The sequence below is a fragment of the Bufo bufo genome, chromosome 4, assembly GCF_905171765.1.
Source record: "Bufo bufo chromosome 4, aBufBuf1.1, whole genome shotgun sequence".
NCBI lineage: Eukaryota > Metazoa > Chordata > Amphibia > Anura > Bufonidae > Bufo > Bufo bufo.
The window spans coordinates 443,090,355-443,107,114 of NC_053392.1; the positions used below are offsets into that span (position 1 = coordinate 443,090,355).

Here is a 16,760-nt window from a genome sequence, read left to right on the forward strand (position 1 = left end):
CAGAGGCCCATGCGGGGGGAGGATGATCCTGTCCAGAGGCAAGGCAAGAGTCACAGGATCCAGTGACCGATAGTGTCAAACAGCAGACCTTACATGACCCCAGTGGGGCCTGAGGAGCCTCCTTGGATTTTTGGGGGGCCCCAGGTTTTGGCATGATGGCGACAATCCCAGAAAAGAAAAAAGGTCAGGGACTCCTACCGTTCCTGCAGCAAGCTGAGGGCTAAACAAACTGTCCTACCGCGACCCGTGAGGAGCAGCCATGGGTGGAGAAGCGCTGAGACGAAATGGAAGCACCGAAGCTGAATAAATAGGGCTCCGCCCACCAATCGCATCAAGGATGGCGCGAAACCCGCACGCGGGAAGTATGAAAAAACCGCCCTGGCGCCAAAAACTGCGTAGCGGGTGTTAAGGATAGAGCTGCGGCCGCCGGAGGGGTAGGAGAACTGAGCGGCGCAGTTTAGTGTACCGCTGTGGGAGGAGGCCGAGGAAGCTGCCACTTCTGAAGAACGATTGCCCCAAGACAGGAATCCCTTCCCCCCTTCAACACGACCCACCCAAGCGGGCCCCAAGTGTCACACAGGGAGACAGAGGGAGGGCAGGGGGTTCTGCAGGAAGGCCGCATATACTTATCTGCGTCCTGCAGTCTTCGCCCTCTGCTCCACACCAGCGGGGTTCACCTCTTCAGTCAGCTGGCACAAGGAGTGGCAGTGATCTGGAAGGAGGGCAGGAGTAGGTGACCCCGGATCTGGTAGGCCGCCGGAGCTGCAGGTCGAGCCCGGTTCTACTTATCTTCTTGGGGGAGGGGAGGTAGCCAGGGACGCCAATTCGACCCTGGCGCTCGCTCCCCGAGAGACCAGGGAAGCAAAATGCGACCCTGTGTCCTCTTGCTGAAAAAAAATAAACAGGCGTAGAGAGTCTTAGAAATGTCACCTCCTTATCAGACACTAAGCAAAGACTGGGGTTCTCCCGGTGGAGCATGGGGGTATAGCCTGTGGAGGAGGAGCTCTTTTTTTATTTGCATAGTGTCTCCTCCTAGTAATGACCTAGGCCAGGGATGGGCAAACTGCGGCTCTCCAGCTGTTGTAAAACTACAAATCCCATCATGCCCTGAATGGGCATGATGGGATTTGTAGTTTTACAACAGCTGGAGAGCCGCAGTTTGCCCATCCCTGGCCTAGGCTATACCCATGGTCTGTGTCCCCCAATGGAATGTGCGAGAAATGCTATGTGAACAGCGCCTTACATATAGAACACATTTAGCACATGGGTGACTAATAAAAAGAAGCAGCTACTGAATGGATTGTGATGAGTTACTCACCTGGGGGGATGGTAGTCCCTGGAAAGGGGGCAAACTATTGTTCTGATCCATCTTCGCTGTGGCACCTCACCAAGGAGCAGATTAACTGAAGAAAGGTTTCTTTTTCACGTTTCCAGGCCGATGAATTTCATTGAATCATCCCGAATGCTCACCCGATCTGCCACAGTACACAGGTAAAAAAAAAAATCACAAGTAGGCAACGAGTCTATGGACCATATAGGCACAGAACTAGTCCCAGTAAAAAACTAGGCCTGGACTAAGGCTCCATTCACACATCCGTGGTGTGTTGCGGACACGCAAATTGCGGATCCGCAACACACCCGCCCGGCACCCCTATAGAAATGCCTATTCTTGTCCGCAGCTGCCGCGCTCCGCAAATGCGGACAGCACACTGTGTGCTGTCCGCATCCATTCCGTCCCCATAGAGAATGAATGGATCCGCAAAATTGCGGAACAGATGCGGACGTGTGAATGGAGCCTAAAGCAGCGGTAATTCCCACAGTTCACCAGAGGCCTTCTGGCCAATACTCTACTGCCCAAATCCCGTCTTCCATTATATACACAATTAGGGTTCATTCAGACGACCATATCCGCTTTGCAGTTCACAAAACATGGATACCAGTGGTAAGCGTTCTGCACGGAATGGTCAGCGCCATGATAGAAATAACTATTCTTGTCCGCAAAAATGGACAAGAATAGGACACGTTCTATCTTTTTTGCATGGCCGTGCAACGTGATGTGCTGTCTGCATCTTTTGTGGCCCCAATGAAAATTGCAGAACGGATGTGGACACATATATAAAGTCATCTGAATATATACACAAGAAAAATGTAAATCTCAAAACTTTCACTTGGGACAAATACTTAAAACAGGACAAAGTAAAGTAATATTTTTTAAGTGGTGAGCAAAGTGTACAAATAAAAAAATAGAATATTACAGTAGATCTCTACCTCACAAGGAAATGCTGTCCCTAATGCACAGTCAAATTAAAAATATCACTGATCCCCGTATACAAAACGGGACTGTGACCAGCCCACAGCGCCTGGAGTCGGGACTGTGACCAGCCCACACCGCCTGGAGTCGGGACTGTGACCAGCCCACACCGCCTGGAGTCGGGACTGTGACCAGCCCACACCGCCTGGAGTCGGGACTGTGACCAGCCCACACCGCCTGGAGTCGGGACTGTGACCAGCCCACACCGCCTGGAGTCGGGACTGTGACCAGCCCACACCGCCTGGAGTCGGGACTGTGACCAGCCCACACCGCCTGGAGTCGGGACTGTGACCAGCCCACACCGCCTGGAGTCGGGACTGTGACCAGCCCACACCGCCTGGAGTCGGGACTGTGACCAGCCCACACCGCCTGGAGTCGGGACTGTGACCAGCCCACACCGCCTGGAGTCGGGACTGTGACCAGCCCACACCGCCTGGAGTCGGGACTGTGACCAGCCCACACCGCCTGGAGTCGGGACTGTGACCAGCCCACACCGCCTGGAGTCGGGACTGTGACCAGCCCACACCGCCTGGAGTCGGGACTGTGACCAGCCCACACCGCCTGGAGTCGGGACTGTGACCAGCCCACACCGCCTGGAGTCGGGACTGTGACCAGCCCACACCGCCTGGAGTCGGGACTGTGACCAGCCCACACCGCCTGGAGTCGGGACTGTGACCAGCCCACACCGCCTGGAGTCGGGACTGTGACCAGCCCACACCGCCTGGAGTCGGGACTGTGACCAGCCCACACCGCCTGGAGTCGGGACTGTGACCAGCCCACACCGCCTGGAGTCGGGACTGTGACCAGCCCACACCGCCTGGAGTCGGGACTGTGACCAGCCCACACCGCCTGGAGTCGGGACTGTGACCAGCCCACACCGCCTGGAGTCGGGACTGTGACCAGCCCACACCGCCTGGAGTCGGGACTGTGACCAGCCCACACCGCCTGGAGTCGGGACTGTGACCAGCCCACACCGCCTGGAGTCGGGACTGTGACCAGCCCACACCGCCTGGAGTCGGGACTGTGACCAGCCCACACCGCCTGGAGTCGGGACTGTGACCAGCCCACACCGCCTGGAGTCGGGACTGTGACCAGCCCACACCGCCTGGAGTCGGGACTGTGACCAGCCCACACCGCCTGGAGTCGGGACTGTGACCAGCCCACACCGCCTGGAGTCGGGACTGTGACCAGCCCACACCGCCTGGAGTCGGGACTGTGACCAGCCCACACCGCCTGGAGTCGGGACTGTGACCAGCCCACACCGCCTGGAGTCGGGACTGTGACCAGCCCACACCGCCTGGAGTCGGGACTGTGACCAGCCCACACCGCCTGGAGTCGGGACTGTGACCAGCCCACACCGCCTGGAGTCGGGACTGTGACCAGCCCACACCGCCTGGAGTCGGGACTGTGACCAGCCCACACCGCCTGGAGTCGGGACTGTGACCAGCCCACACCGCCTGGAGTCGGGACTGTGACCAGCCCACACCGCCTGGAGTCGGGACTGTGACCAGCCCACACCGCCTGGAGTCGGGACTGTGACCAGCCCACACCGCCTGGAGTCGGGACTGTGACCAGCCCACACCGCCTGGAGTCGGGACTGTGACCAGCCCATCACTTGCCACAGGGGTGAACCGCCGCACAGCTTTACACAATATAAGGCGCGAGGGGCAAAGGATAGAGTAGGGCTACTTTCATGACATTCTGCAAGGGACACTACCATTTCTATAAAGCACTCGTTGCGGATTACTCGTGGGCTTTCATACGGAAAGACAGCAGCAGAATACAGAACAAAGTGACTGCCTGCTTTTCTCCTTAGCTGTGGAAATTGACTGGCCGTGAGGATTTTTTATGCGGATCTCACCCTTTGTAATGCAAAGGAAGAGACTTGAGCAAAAATCGCAACAAAATCCTTATGGAAATTCGCACCTCTTTACAGTTTCCCCTAAGGGAAGCTTCTGAATTTTCTGGGAAGATTTCACTGCACAGCCGCACGCGTTATTTGTGGATTCGCCCAAGATCTCACCCATTGCAGTGCAAACCATTACCAGGCTGTGCATTTCTAAACCCCCAAAGCAGGTCGATTAGTGTGTGGAAAGAGGTCTGCACAGTGTAGATGAGACTTTAATGTCTCATCTACTTAGCTGGTACTGGATTGCACAGACTTCCCACACTAAAACCCATACTGTGTGCATGTGGCCTATGTCTAACGCCCTTTGTCTGTTTTTCTGGATGAGATTAGCCCTTTCTATTGGTGGGAGGGGAAAAAACAAAACAGAAGCCTCGCATTTTTTCGCGATACGTTTGTGTGCATGAGGCCTCTCATAGACATCTTTAGGAGGAGCTTACTGCACGTTGAAGTCCATGATAAGACGGTAGGACGTTCGCTCTGCTGCCTCCCCTAGTGGTGACTCTAGGAAACAGCTTTCTTATAAGTCTACTTTCACACTGTCGTTTTGGCTTTCTGTTCGCGAGATCCGTTCAGGGCTCTACCAAGCGGTCCAAAACCGATCAGTTTTGCCCTAATGCATTCTGAATGGATAAGGATCAGTTTGCCTCCGTTCCGTCTCCATTCCGCTTTGGAGGCGGACACCAAAACGCTGCCTGCAGGGTTTTGGTGTCCGTCTGACAAAACATTGACACAATGCAAGTCAATGGGGACGGATCCGTTTCTATGACACAATCTGGCACAATAGAAAACGGATCCGTCCTCTATTGACTTTCAATGGTGTTCAAGACGGATCCGTCTTGGCTATGTTAAAGATAATACAAACGGATCCATTCTGAACAGATGAAGACACATGTATTATCTGAACGGATCCGTCTCTGCATGACGGATCCGCACCAAACGCGAGTGTGAAAGTAGCTTAAAAGAGATCCTCAAAGATCTGGCTAACAGCAGTGAAATCCTCCTCGGCTCCAGCAGTCCTGGTTTATTTCCTTCGCTGTCCGTCGATCCATGTGACCGCTGCTGGCAATCACTTGGGTACAACATGTAACCACAACAGCTAAATTTACATTGACCAGAAGAGCAGCGATGGATTTAACAGGTGAAAGTCATTTTATTAAGATTCCCACTGTCAACCAATTTTTTTATATTCTAAATACACTCCTACTCGAGGAAAATGCAGGGAAACAACTGGGCGGCGCGGTGGCTCAGTGGTTAGCACTGGGGCCTGGCAGCACTGGGGTCCTGGGTTCAAATCCAACCATGGACAACATCTGCATGGAGTTTGTATGTTCTCCCTGTGTTTGTATGGGTATCCTCCGGGTAGTCCGGTTTCCTCCCACACTCCAAAAGACATACTGATAGGGACCTTAGATTGTCAGCCCCATTGGGGACAGTGTGATGGTAATGTCAGCGCTATATAAGTGAGTATAATAAATAAAATGTAGAGGGTAATGGTATGATCAGATGGCAAAAATCCACTGCGGATGCAGTCATAGAAAATAGACGTAACCCGCAATCAAAACTACTACAACAGTATGTGCACATAGTGGTGTTTGTATTCTTCTGAAGAGGTTAGCTGCGTTCCCTATCAGGCTTTTAGAAATCACAAGGCGACCACGGCACTCTGTCTCAGAATGGTAGATTTAGGGTGCACGTCTAGGTACGTTCCTGGCTCCACCTCTTGGAACTGCAATTTTGCTCACGCTAATAGCCTGATGAAGGGCATATATTTTGCCCGAAACGTTGCTTTCATTCAGTCCTAAAAGGACCTCTATGTCCGGCAAAAAATAATAAAAAAAGCATTAATCTCATATTGGAGTGCTGTCTACAATTATTCTATTCCCTATCAGGCTTTAGGGGACGGCAGAGTCCGGGACAACAGTCACGGGGCTTTAGGGGACGGCAGAGTCCGGGACAACAGTCACGGGGCTTTAGGGGACGGCAGAGTCCGGGACAACAGTCACGGGGCACCCACTGCAGAGTCCGGGACAACAGTCACGGGGCACCCACTGCAGAGTCCGGGACAACAGTCACGGGGCACCCACTGCAGAGTCCGGGACAACAGTCACGGGGCACCCACTGCAGAGTCCGGGACAACAGTCACGGGGCACCCACTGCAGAGTCCGGGACAACAGTCACGGGGCACCCACTGCAGAGTCCGGGACAACAGTCACGGGGCACCCACTGCAGAGTCCGGGACAACAGTCACGGGGCACCCACTGCAGAGTCCAAGACAACAGACACGGGGAACCCACTGCAGAGTCCGGGACAACAGTCACGGGGCACCCACTGCAGAGTCCGGGACAACAGTCACGGGGCACCCACTGCAGAGTCCGGGACAACAGTCACGGGGCACCCACTGCAGAGTCCGGGACAACAGTCACGGGGCACCCACTGCAGAGTCCGGGACAACAGTCACGGGGCACCCACTGCAGAGTCCGGGACAACAGTCACGGGGCACCCACTGCAGAGTCCGGGACAACAGTCACGGGGCACCCACTGCAGAGTCCGGGACAACAGTCACGGGGCACCCACTGCAGAGTCCGGGACAACAGTCACGGGGCACCCACTGCAGAGTCCGGGACAACAGTCACGGGGCACCCACTGCAGAGTCCGGGACAACAGTCACGGGGCACCCACTGCAGAGTACAGGACACAGTCACGGGGCACCCCAGAGCCCCTCTTCACACTCAGCCTAGCCCCCCCTCCACACGGCTGTGGGTCACCAGGGCACAAGCTGCTTCTCAAGACGCCAGGACATAAGCAAACAACGACACAGAGTCAGTAAGGGGTTAAACCTATGTAGCAGCAAGGTCATGGACGAGCACCACCCGGAGCGGCGGCGCTGTCACCACATGCAGAGTCCAAACCGCCCAGAATACCTGCAGGAAGACGAACAGCCTACGCTCAATGCTCGCCGAGCTTCCCTCACGCCATTCCGCCGGCGCCACTAGCTACTGCACATGCGGACAATGACTTACTCGCCCCTGCTCAACCAATCCGCACCATTTCCCACTGCCAGGATGACGTCATTTCCGCGGTCTGCTAGGCGCTGTATTGCCAACCACGGAAGTCTCTAGGCATCCTTGTCTAAAATCCCATGAGCGCAAAGGACCGTCTTACGTCACAGAGTCACGTGACATGATAAAAGTCACATGGCTTTGAAACAGACGTGGGTTATTACGATGTTCCGTTACATTTCCCTACCTCGTGAGATTTCCCTTCCTTCGTCACTTCGGACACCGGACACGACGTGAGGAGGTGTGCCGTGCCGCGCAGGCGCACAACGACGCGGTAGGGAAATTACACAGGAGAGTTAGCCGGGCACCTGCCGACACTGCGCATGCGCTGGGAGCTTCACCAGCGGTTAGGGTAGGGAAAAAGCACTGGCCCATAATTTTACCCTTCCCTAACCGCTGGTGAGGCTCCCAGCGCATGCGCAGTGTCGGCCGGTGTCCAGCTAACCGCTGTGAAATTTCCCTACTTGTCGTGGTGCGCCTGCGCGGCGCACCCCCTCAATTCATGGGGAATCTCAAGAGGTAGGGATTTAGACACCACCGAAGTGCCAATAGAGTAATGTCTACATCCTATGCTCTCTGGTAATAATTGTTAGTAAAATAATAAGAATATCTAACCCTAATGAAGCAGTGTTTGGGGGAGGTTAGGATTGAGGCTTGGAACGTCAAGCGACCCCGTGACGTCAGAGGGTCCTTGCGGTGCATGGAAGTTACACGCTACCGTTCAGAAAGTGCTAGAGTGAGCTTGTACGGGCACTTTGTCACTGAAGACAGAAATACGCCACGTCTTTCAAATTTATAAAGATTGGCGAGAGATTCACAAGAGAAATACGGCTCCGGAGCCAGTAATGGGACGAGTGGGCGGGGCTTCCCGCGCCGGAAGAAAAGAAAGCGGAAGCAGTATTATCGCCATTTCTCCGGTGATACAGCAGTGCTGGTGCGAGGAAGAGGATGTCTCTGTCAAGCTGGCCGCGTTCTGAACAGAAGCTATACAGAGATATGGACTACCACTACACCGGGCCTGTGGAGCAGCGCTTCAACCCCTACACCTTCAACGGAGGGTGAGAGGCGCAGAAATGCCGCATGTGAAACGCAGACTCATGCCTTTTCGATTTCGTTTTGGCATTGAGTGTCAGATGATAGTGATGGAGGGGCTCCTCCTGTGGTGATTTCACATACTCGCCTTATTCTCCATAAACGCTATGTACACCTTTGAAGGCAATTTTTTTATGACTGCATTTCACAAATTTTTGGCTAAAAATCATATTTTTAACTGGCCTTTATGAAACATTTTGAGCTGTTCTGTCACTTACACTTTGGTCATCTGATAAACCTCATCTCTAAACTACTGAGAGGTCATAAGCACTTATTTAAAGGGGTTCTGCACTTTGTTTAAACTGATGATCTATCCTCTGGATAGATCATCAGCCTCTGATCAGCGGGGGTCTGACACCTGGGACCCCGCCGATCAGCTGTTTGAGAAGGCATTGACGCTCCAGTGATGTCACGACTAGTATCAACTGGCCTAGGTGGGGCTAAGCTGCATTCAAGTGAACAGCGTAGCCCCGCCCAGGCCAGTTAACTAGTTGTGACATCGCTGGGCCTGCGGTAAACAGTGAGAAGGGGCCGTGGTGCTCCTGGAGCGCTGCTTCCTTCTCAAACAGCTGATCGGCGGAGGTCCCGGGTGTCGGACCCCCACCGATCAGATGCTGATGATCTGTCCAGAGGATAGATTTATCAGTTTAAACAAACTGCAGAACCCCTTTAAGGCTACTTTCACACCAGCGTTTGTTTTCCAGTATTGAGTTCCGTCATAGAGGCTCAATACCAGAAAAAAAACGCTTCAGTTTTGTCCAAATTCATTGTCAACGGGGACAGAACTGAACAGAATGGAATGCACCAAAATGCATTCTTTTTAGTTGCATTCCTATAACGGAGAGCAAACCACAGCATGTTGTAGTTTGCTCTCCGTCCTGGGATGCGGAGCAAGACAGATCCGTCATGACCCCCAATGCAAGTCCTAGGGAGAACGGATCCATTTTCTCTGACAATCTGGCACAATAGAAAACTGATCCGTCCCCCATGGAGTTCGTGACTGATCAGTCTTGGCAATGTTATGTTAAAGATAATACAACCGGATCAGTTCATACCGGATGCAGACGGTTGTATTATCAGTAATAGAAGCGTTTTTTTCTGAACCCTGCCGGATCCAGTAAAGACTCTAGTGTGAAAGTAGCCTAAGGCCTCTTTCACACGGGTGTTGCGAAAAAATGTGCGGGTGCGTTGCGGGAACACCCGCAATTTTTCCGCGCGAGTGCAAAACATTGTAATGCGTTTTGCACTCGCGTGAGAAAAATCGCGCGTGTTTGGTACCCAAACCCGAACTTCTTAACAGAAGTTCGGGCTTGGGATCGGTGTTCTGTAAATGGTATTATTTTCCCTTATAACATGGTTATAAGGGAAAATAATAGCATTCTGAATACAGAATGCATAGTAAAACATCGCTGGAGGGGTTAAAAAAAAAAATATATATTTTTTTTAAACTCACCTTAGTCCACTTGTTCGCGGCCCGGCATCTCCTTCTGGCTTCATCTGATCTCTATGCAGCAACAGGACCTGTGGTGACGTCATTCCGGTCATCACATGGTACGTCACATGATCTTTTACCACGGTAAAAGATCATGTGATGACCGGAGTGATATCATCAAAGGTCCTTGACCTATAATTAATGCTCACCACAGGTCCTATTCAGTAAAGGGGTCAGAAGGAGATGCCGGCATCGGGAACAAGTGGACTAAGGCGAGTTAAAAAAATGTTTTAACCCCTCCAGTGCTATTTTACTATGCATTCTGTATTCAGAATGCTATTATTTTCCCTTTTAACCATGTTATAAGGGAAAATAATAATGATCGGGTCTCCATCCCGATCGTCTCCTAGCAACCATGCGTGAAAATCGCACCGCATCCGCACTTGCTTTCGGATGCTTGCGATTTTCACGCAGCCCCATTCATTTCTATGGGGCTTGCGTTACGTGAAAAACGCACAAAGAGGAGCATGCTGCGATTTTCACGCAACGCACAAGTGATGCGTGAAAATCACCACTCATGTGAACAGCCCCATAGAAATGAATGGGTCAGGATTCCGTGCGGATGCTGTGCGTTCACCTCCCGCAATGCATCCGCGCGGAAAACTCGCTCGTGTGAAAGGGGCCTTAGGGCCCATTCACACGTCCGTGGTGTATTGTGGATCCGCAATACACCCAGCCCGCACCCCCCATAGAACTGCCTATTCTTGTCCGCTCCGCAAATGCGGAGAGCACATAGTGTGCTCTCTGCATCCAGTTCTGCCCCATTGAGAATGAATGGGTCCACACCCATTCCCGATAATGCGGAACGGATGCAGACCCATTTGCAGACGTGTGAATGGGCCCTAATCCACATTCTTATCAGTAACATAAGAACTGAGTCATAATGAGTGTTTATGATGTCAGAGCAGAAATAAGGAGTCTGTCTCCTCCCCAGATGACGGAAAAGACAAAAGATCCACAGGCAGCTAGTAGAGTGTGTCAGCTCTGTTCACAAAAAAGGGTTCCATACTAATAAAGACTAGGGATGAGCGAATCGACTTCGGATGAAACATCCCAAGTCGATTCGCATAAAACTTCGCTTGAATACTGTACGGAGCAAGCGCTCTGTACAGTATTAGAATGTATTGGCTCAGATGAGCCGAAGTTATTACTTCGCGAAGTCTCGTGAGACTTCAGGTAATAACTTCAGGAATTAATTTCTACTCTTAAAAACCCTTTCCTGAACTCGGGTTTGGTTCCAATTGGTAACTTCGGCTCATCTGAACTAATACTGTACGGAGCGAAGTTTTATGCGAATCGATGTTTCATCCGAAGTCAATTCGCTCATGCTTAATAAAGACCAATTGAAAAAATTATTGAATTATACTCATTTTGATGAGTAAAATAATAAAAAAAAATTGCACCCAAAGGTGTACATAGCCTTTAATGTTGGAGCTCCCAGGGTCCTTGCTGCATGTATGCTGGAGGAGCAGCTTGTAGTAACAGCATTGCTTGCTGTACGTATGCTGGAGGAGCAGCTTGTAGTAACAGCATTGCTTGCTGCACGTATGCTGGAGGAGAAGCTTGTAGTAACAGCATTGCTTGCTGCACGTATGCTGGAGGAGAAGCTTGTAGTAACAGCATTGCTTGCTGCACGTATGCTGGAGGAGAAGCTTGTAGTAACAGCATTGCTTGCTGCACGTATGCTGGAGGAGAAGCTTGTAGTAACAGCATTGCTTGCTGCACGTATGCTGGAGGAGAAGCTTGTAGTAACAGCATTGCTTGCTGCACGTATGCTGGAGGAGCAGCTTGTAGTAACAGCATTGCTTGCTGCACGTATGCTGGAGGAGCAGCTTGTAGTAACAGCATTGCTTGCTGCACGTATGCTGGAGGAGCAGCTTGTAGTAACAGCATTGCTTGCTGCACGTATGCTGGAGGAGCTGCTTGTACAGGGAGTGCAGAATTATTAGGCAAGTTGTATTTTTGAGGATTAATTTTATTATTGAACAACAACCATGTTCTCAATGAACCCAAAAAACTCATTAATATCAAAGCTGAATATTTTTGGAAGTAGTTTTTAGTTTGTTTTTAGTTTTAGCTATTTTAGGGGGATATCTGTGTGTGCAGGTGACTATTACTGTGCATAATTATTAGGCAACTTAACAAAAAACAAAAATATACCCATTTCAATTATTTATTTTTACCAGTGAAACCAATATAACATCTCAACATTCACAAATATACATTTCTGACATTCAAAAACAAAACAAAAACAAATCAGTGACCAATATAGCCACCTTTCTTTGCAAGGACACTCAAAAGCCTGCCATCCATGGATTCTGTCAGTGTTTTGATCTGTTCACCATCAACATTGCGTGCAGCAGCAACCACAGCCTCCCAGACACTGTTCAGAGAGGTGTACTGTTTTCCCTCCTTGTAAATCTCACATTTGATGATGGACCACAGGTTCTCAATGGGGTTCAGATCAGGTGAACAAGGAGGCCATGTCATTAGATTTTCTTCTTTTATACCCTTTCTTGCCAGCCACGCTGTGGAGTACTTGGACGCGTGTGATGGAGCATTGTCCTGCATGAAAATCATGTTTTTCTTGAAGGATGCAGACTTCTTCCTGTAACACTGCTTGAAGAAGGTGTCTTCCAGAAACTGGCAGTAGGACTGGGAGTTGAGCTTGACTCCATCCTCAACCCGAAAAGGCCCCACAAGCTCATCTTTGATGATACCAGCCCAAACCAGTACTCCACCTCCACCTTGCTGGCGTCTGAGTCGGACTGGAGCTCTCTGCCCTTTACCAATCCAGCCACGGGCCCATCTATCTGGCCCATCAAGACTCACTCTCATTTCATCAGTCCATAAAACCTTAGAAAAATCAGTCTTGACATTTCAGCTTGTGTGTCTTGTTCAGTGGTGGTCGTCTTTCAGCCTTTCTTACCTTGGCCATGTCTCTGAGTATTGCACACCTTGTGCTTTTGGGCACTCCAGTGATGTTGCAGCTCTGAAATATGGCCAAACTGGTGGCAAGTGGCATCTTGGCAGCTGCACGCTTGACTTTTCTCAGTTCATGGGCAGTTATTTTGCGCCTTGGCTTTTCCACACGCTTCTTGCGACCCTGTTGACTATTTTGAATGAAACGCTTGATTTTTCAATGATCACGCTTCAGAAGCTTTGCAATTTTAAGAGTGCTGCATCCCTCTGCAAGATATCTCACTATTTTTGACTTTTCTGAGCCTGTCAAGTCCTTCTTTTGACCCATTTTGCCAAAGGAAAGGAAGTTGCCTAATAATTATGCACACCTAATATAGGGTGTTGATGTCATTAGACCACACCCCTTCTCATTACAGAGATGCACATCACCTAATATGCTTAATTGGTAGTAGGCTTTCGAGCCTATACAGCTTGGAGTAAGACAACATGCATAAAGAGGATGATGTGGTCAAAATACTCATTTGCCTAATAATTCTGCACGCAGTGTAGTAACAGCATTGCTTGCTGCACGTATGCTGGAGGAGCAGCTTCTAGTAACAGCATTGCTTGCTGCACGTATGCTGGAGGAGCAGCTTGTAGTAACAGCATTGCTTGCTGTACGTATGCTGGAGGAGCAGCTTGTAGTAACAGCATTGCTTGCTGCACGTATGCTGGAGGAGCAGCTTGTAGTAACAGCATTGCTTGCTGCACGTATGCTGGAGGAGCAGCTTGTAGTAACAGCATTGCTTGCTGCACGTATGCTGGAGGAGCAGCTTGTAGTAACAGCATTGCTTGCTGCACGTATGCTGGAGGAGCAGCTTGTAGTAACAGCATTGCTTGCTGCATGTATGCTGGAGGAGCAGCTTGTAGTAACAGCATTGCTTGCTGCACGTATGCTGGAGGAGCAGCTTGTAGTAACAGCATTGCTTGCTGTACGTATGCTGGAGGAGCGGCTTGTAGTAACAGCATTGCTTGCTGCACGTATGCTGGAGGAGCGGCTTCTAGTAACAGCATTGCTTGCTGCACGTATGCTGGAGGAGCGGCTTCTAGTAACAGCATTGCTTGCTGCACGTATGCTGGAGGAGCGGCTTGTAGTAACAGCATTGCTTGCTGCACGTATGCTGGAGGAGCGGCTTGTAGTAACAGCATTGCTTGCTGCACGTATGCTGGAGGAGCGGCTTGTAGTAACAGCATTGCTTGCTGCACGTATGCTGGAGGTGAAGCTTGTAGTAACAGCATTGCTTGCTGCACGTATGCTGGAGGTGAAGCTTGTAGTAACAGCATTGCTTGCTGCACGTATGCTGGAGGTGAAGCTTGTAGTAACAGCATTGCTTGCTGCACGTATGCTGGAGGAGCGGCTTGTAGTAACAGCATTGCTTGCTGCACGTATGCTGGAGGAGCGGCTTGTAGTAACAGCATTGCTTGCTGCACGTATGCTGGGGGAGAAGCTTGTAGTAACAGCATTGCTTGCTGCACGTATGCTGGGGGAGAAGCTTGTAGTAACAGCATTGCTTGCTGCACGTATGCTGGAGGAGAAGCTTGTAGTAACAGCATTGCTTGCTGCACGTATGCTGGAGGAGCGGCTTCTAGTAACAGCATTGCTTGCTGCACGTATGCTGGAGGAGCGGCTTGTAGTAACAGCATTGCTTGCTGCACGTATGCTGGAGGAGCAGCTTGTAGTAACAGCATTGCTTGCTGCACGTATGCTGGAGGAGCAGCTTGTAGTAACAGCATTGCTTGCTGCACGTATGCTGGAGGAGAAGCTTGTAGTAACAGCATTGCTTGCTGCACGTATGCTGGAGGAGCAGCTTGTAGTAACAGCATTGCTTGCTGCACGTATGCTAGAGGAGCAGCTTGTAGTAACAGCACTACAAATCTGAACCATAATATAGTTCTTGTTCATTAATCCCATTGATTTGACTGAAACTAATGAATGGGAAACGTTCTAGTAATGATCTTCCCTCTTTCCTCCTAGGACGGTTCTGGCTCTTGCAGGGGAAGACTTTGCCATTGTTGCATCAGATACCAGACTCAGTGAGGGGTATTCAATTCATAGCCGGGACACTCCAAAGTGCTACAAACTGTAAGTTGCAATAAATGCAAATGTAATTTTATTTGCATGGTAAAAAGAGGAATGTACACATTTAAAATAAAACTGCTATCTGATGTACATGTACGGCGGATGTCAGCTCTGTAAAGATGCCGCCTGCTCTGCGGCTGAGCAGATGCCATAGTCACCAGGTACCTGTGTTACACAGCAGACACCCCGTGTTAGTCTGTGATCGGAGACAACTCCTTTTTTTTTTTTTTTTTTTTTTTTTTTTTTTTTTTTATAATCGGTTTATTTTTCTTTCAATTAAAATTAACTATCACATGAACACCAAAAAGGAGTTCTTAATTTTTTGTACAGTTGAAAGTAAGTACAAAAAGATACAAAGATATTGGTGTACGCAGACACCTAAGACCAATATGGGAAGTCAAGAATTATATGAGCAATACAGCATTAGGATAATTAAAATACTGTAACATTTTACTCAATAACAGCCTCCCACCCCTTCCCAACTTGAGGATCGGAGACAACTCTAATCAGACTTTTAACCCCTTATATGCCATTGTCACTTGTGACCACAGCATGTGAGTGGTTATTTACCTGGAGCGCTGCTATGTTAACCCCATAAGGACCCTGCCATATTTCACCTTAAGGACCAGGCCATTTTTTGTAAATCTGACGTGTCACTTTATGTGGTGATAACTTTAAAACTCTCTTACTTATCCAGGCCATTCTGAAAATGTTTTCTCGTCACATATTGTACTTCATGACAGTAGTAAAATTGAGTCCAAAAATGTATTTTTTATATATATATAAAAAAAATACTAAATTTACCAAAAATGTTTTGAAACATTTACAAATTTCAATTTCTCTACTTTTTATAATGGAGTAATACATCCAAAAATAGTTATTACTTTACATTCCCCATATGTCTACTTCATGTTTGGATCATTTTGTGAATGTCATTTTATTTTTTGGGGACGTTAGTTTAGAAGCAAATCTTGAAATTTTTCAGCAAATTTCCAAATCCCACTTTTTAAGGACCAGTTCAGGTCTGAAGTCACTTTGTGAGGCTTACATAATAGAAACCACCCAAAAATTACCCCATTTTAGAAACTACACTCCTCAAGGTATTCAAAACTGATTTTACAAACATTGTTAACCTTTTTAGGTGTTCCACAAGAATTAATGGAAAATAAAAATGAAATTTCAGAATTTCACTTTTTTGGCAGATTTTCAATTTTAATCCATTTTTTTTTCCACTAACAAAGCAAGGGTTAGCAACCAAAAAAAACTCTATTTATTGTCCTGATTCTGTAGTTTACAGAAAACCCTATTTCTCGCCCATATTCCTTGGGGGACACAGGAAACCATGGGTATAGCTCTGCTCCCTAGGAGGCGTAACACTAAGCGAAAGCTGTAAGCCCCTCCTCCATCAGCTATACCCTTCAGCCTGGAGAAGAGACTGCCAGTTTTTGCTTAGTGTCCAAGGAGGCAAGACACCCCCTGCTTATGCAGGGTTGTTATCCTATGATTTTTATTTTTACGTATTTGTTGTTTTTAACTCGGTTTTTTTCTACCTACAGGGACAACAGAGGCGCATTAGACCCCTCTGTTTCTCCCGGGGTTGAGTTGCGCCAGTGCCGGTAATTCCGCACTGCCGCCTCCCCCACAGAAGACAAGGTGGACCAGGGCAGCCTCGCTCCCCTGCGTCCCGCCAGCTCAGGGTCGCCCGCACGCCAAGTCCCTCCCCCGGCTTCCTGCCACCGCGGTGCCAGGAGCTGAAGGGGCGACCCCCGCTGGATGGACTGAGGGCGAAGACAGCGTATGGTGAGAGTGGCTGCTCCAGCCTCCCCTTCCTCCCTCCCACCGCTGCTACCAACATG

The 16,760-nt window shown here is 49.7% G+C and overlaps 2 protein-coding genes across 2 annotated transcripts in view; one reads left to right on the top strand and one right to left on the bottom strand.

Annotated features, from left to right (window-relative positions):
- The window catches only part of LOC120998643 (TATA-box binding protein), a 52,379-nt gene extending 45,124 nt beyond the window's left edge, over window positions 1-7,255 (bottom strand). Inside the window, exons 1-2 of the mRNA XM_040429395.1 lie at window positions 7,142-7,255; window positions 1,319-1,475 (exon numbers count right to left, since the gene is read on the bottom strand). Of these exons, the coding sequence (XP_040285329.1) occupies window positions 1,319-1,369 (51 nt within the window). The 5' untranslated portion in view covers window positions 1,370-1,475; window positions 7,142-7,255. The remainder of the gene's footprint in view (window positions 1-1,318; window positions 1,476-7,141) is intronic.
- A 916-nt stretch (window positions 7,256-8,171) lies between these two features.
- The window catches only part of PSMB1 (proteasome 20S subunit beta 1), a 38,638-nt gene continuing 30,049 nt past the window's right edge, over window positions 8,172-16,760 (top strand). Inside the window, exons 1-2 of the mRNA XM_040429396.1 lie at window positions 8,172-8,337; window positions 14,800-14,907. Coding sequence (XP_040285330.1) covers window positions 8,228-8,337; window positions 14,800-14,907 — 218 coding nt within the window. The 5' untranslated portion in view covers window positions 8,172-8,227. The remainder of the gene's footprint in view (window positions 8,338-14,799; window positions 14,908-16,760) is intronic.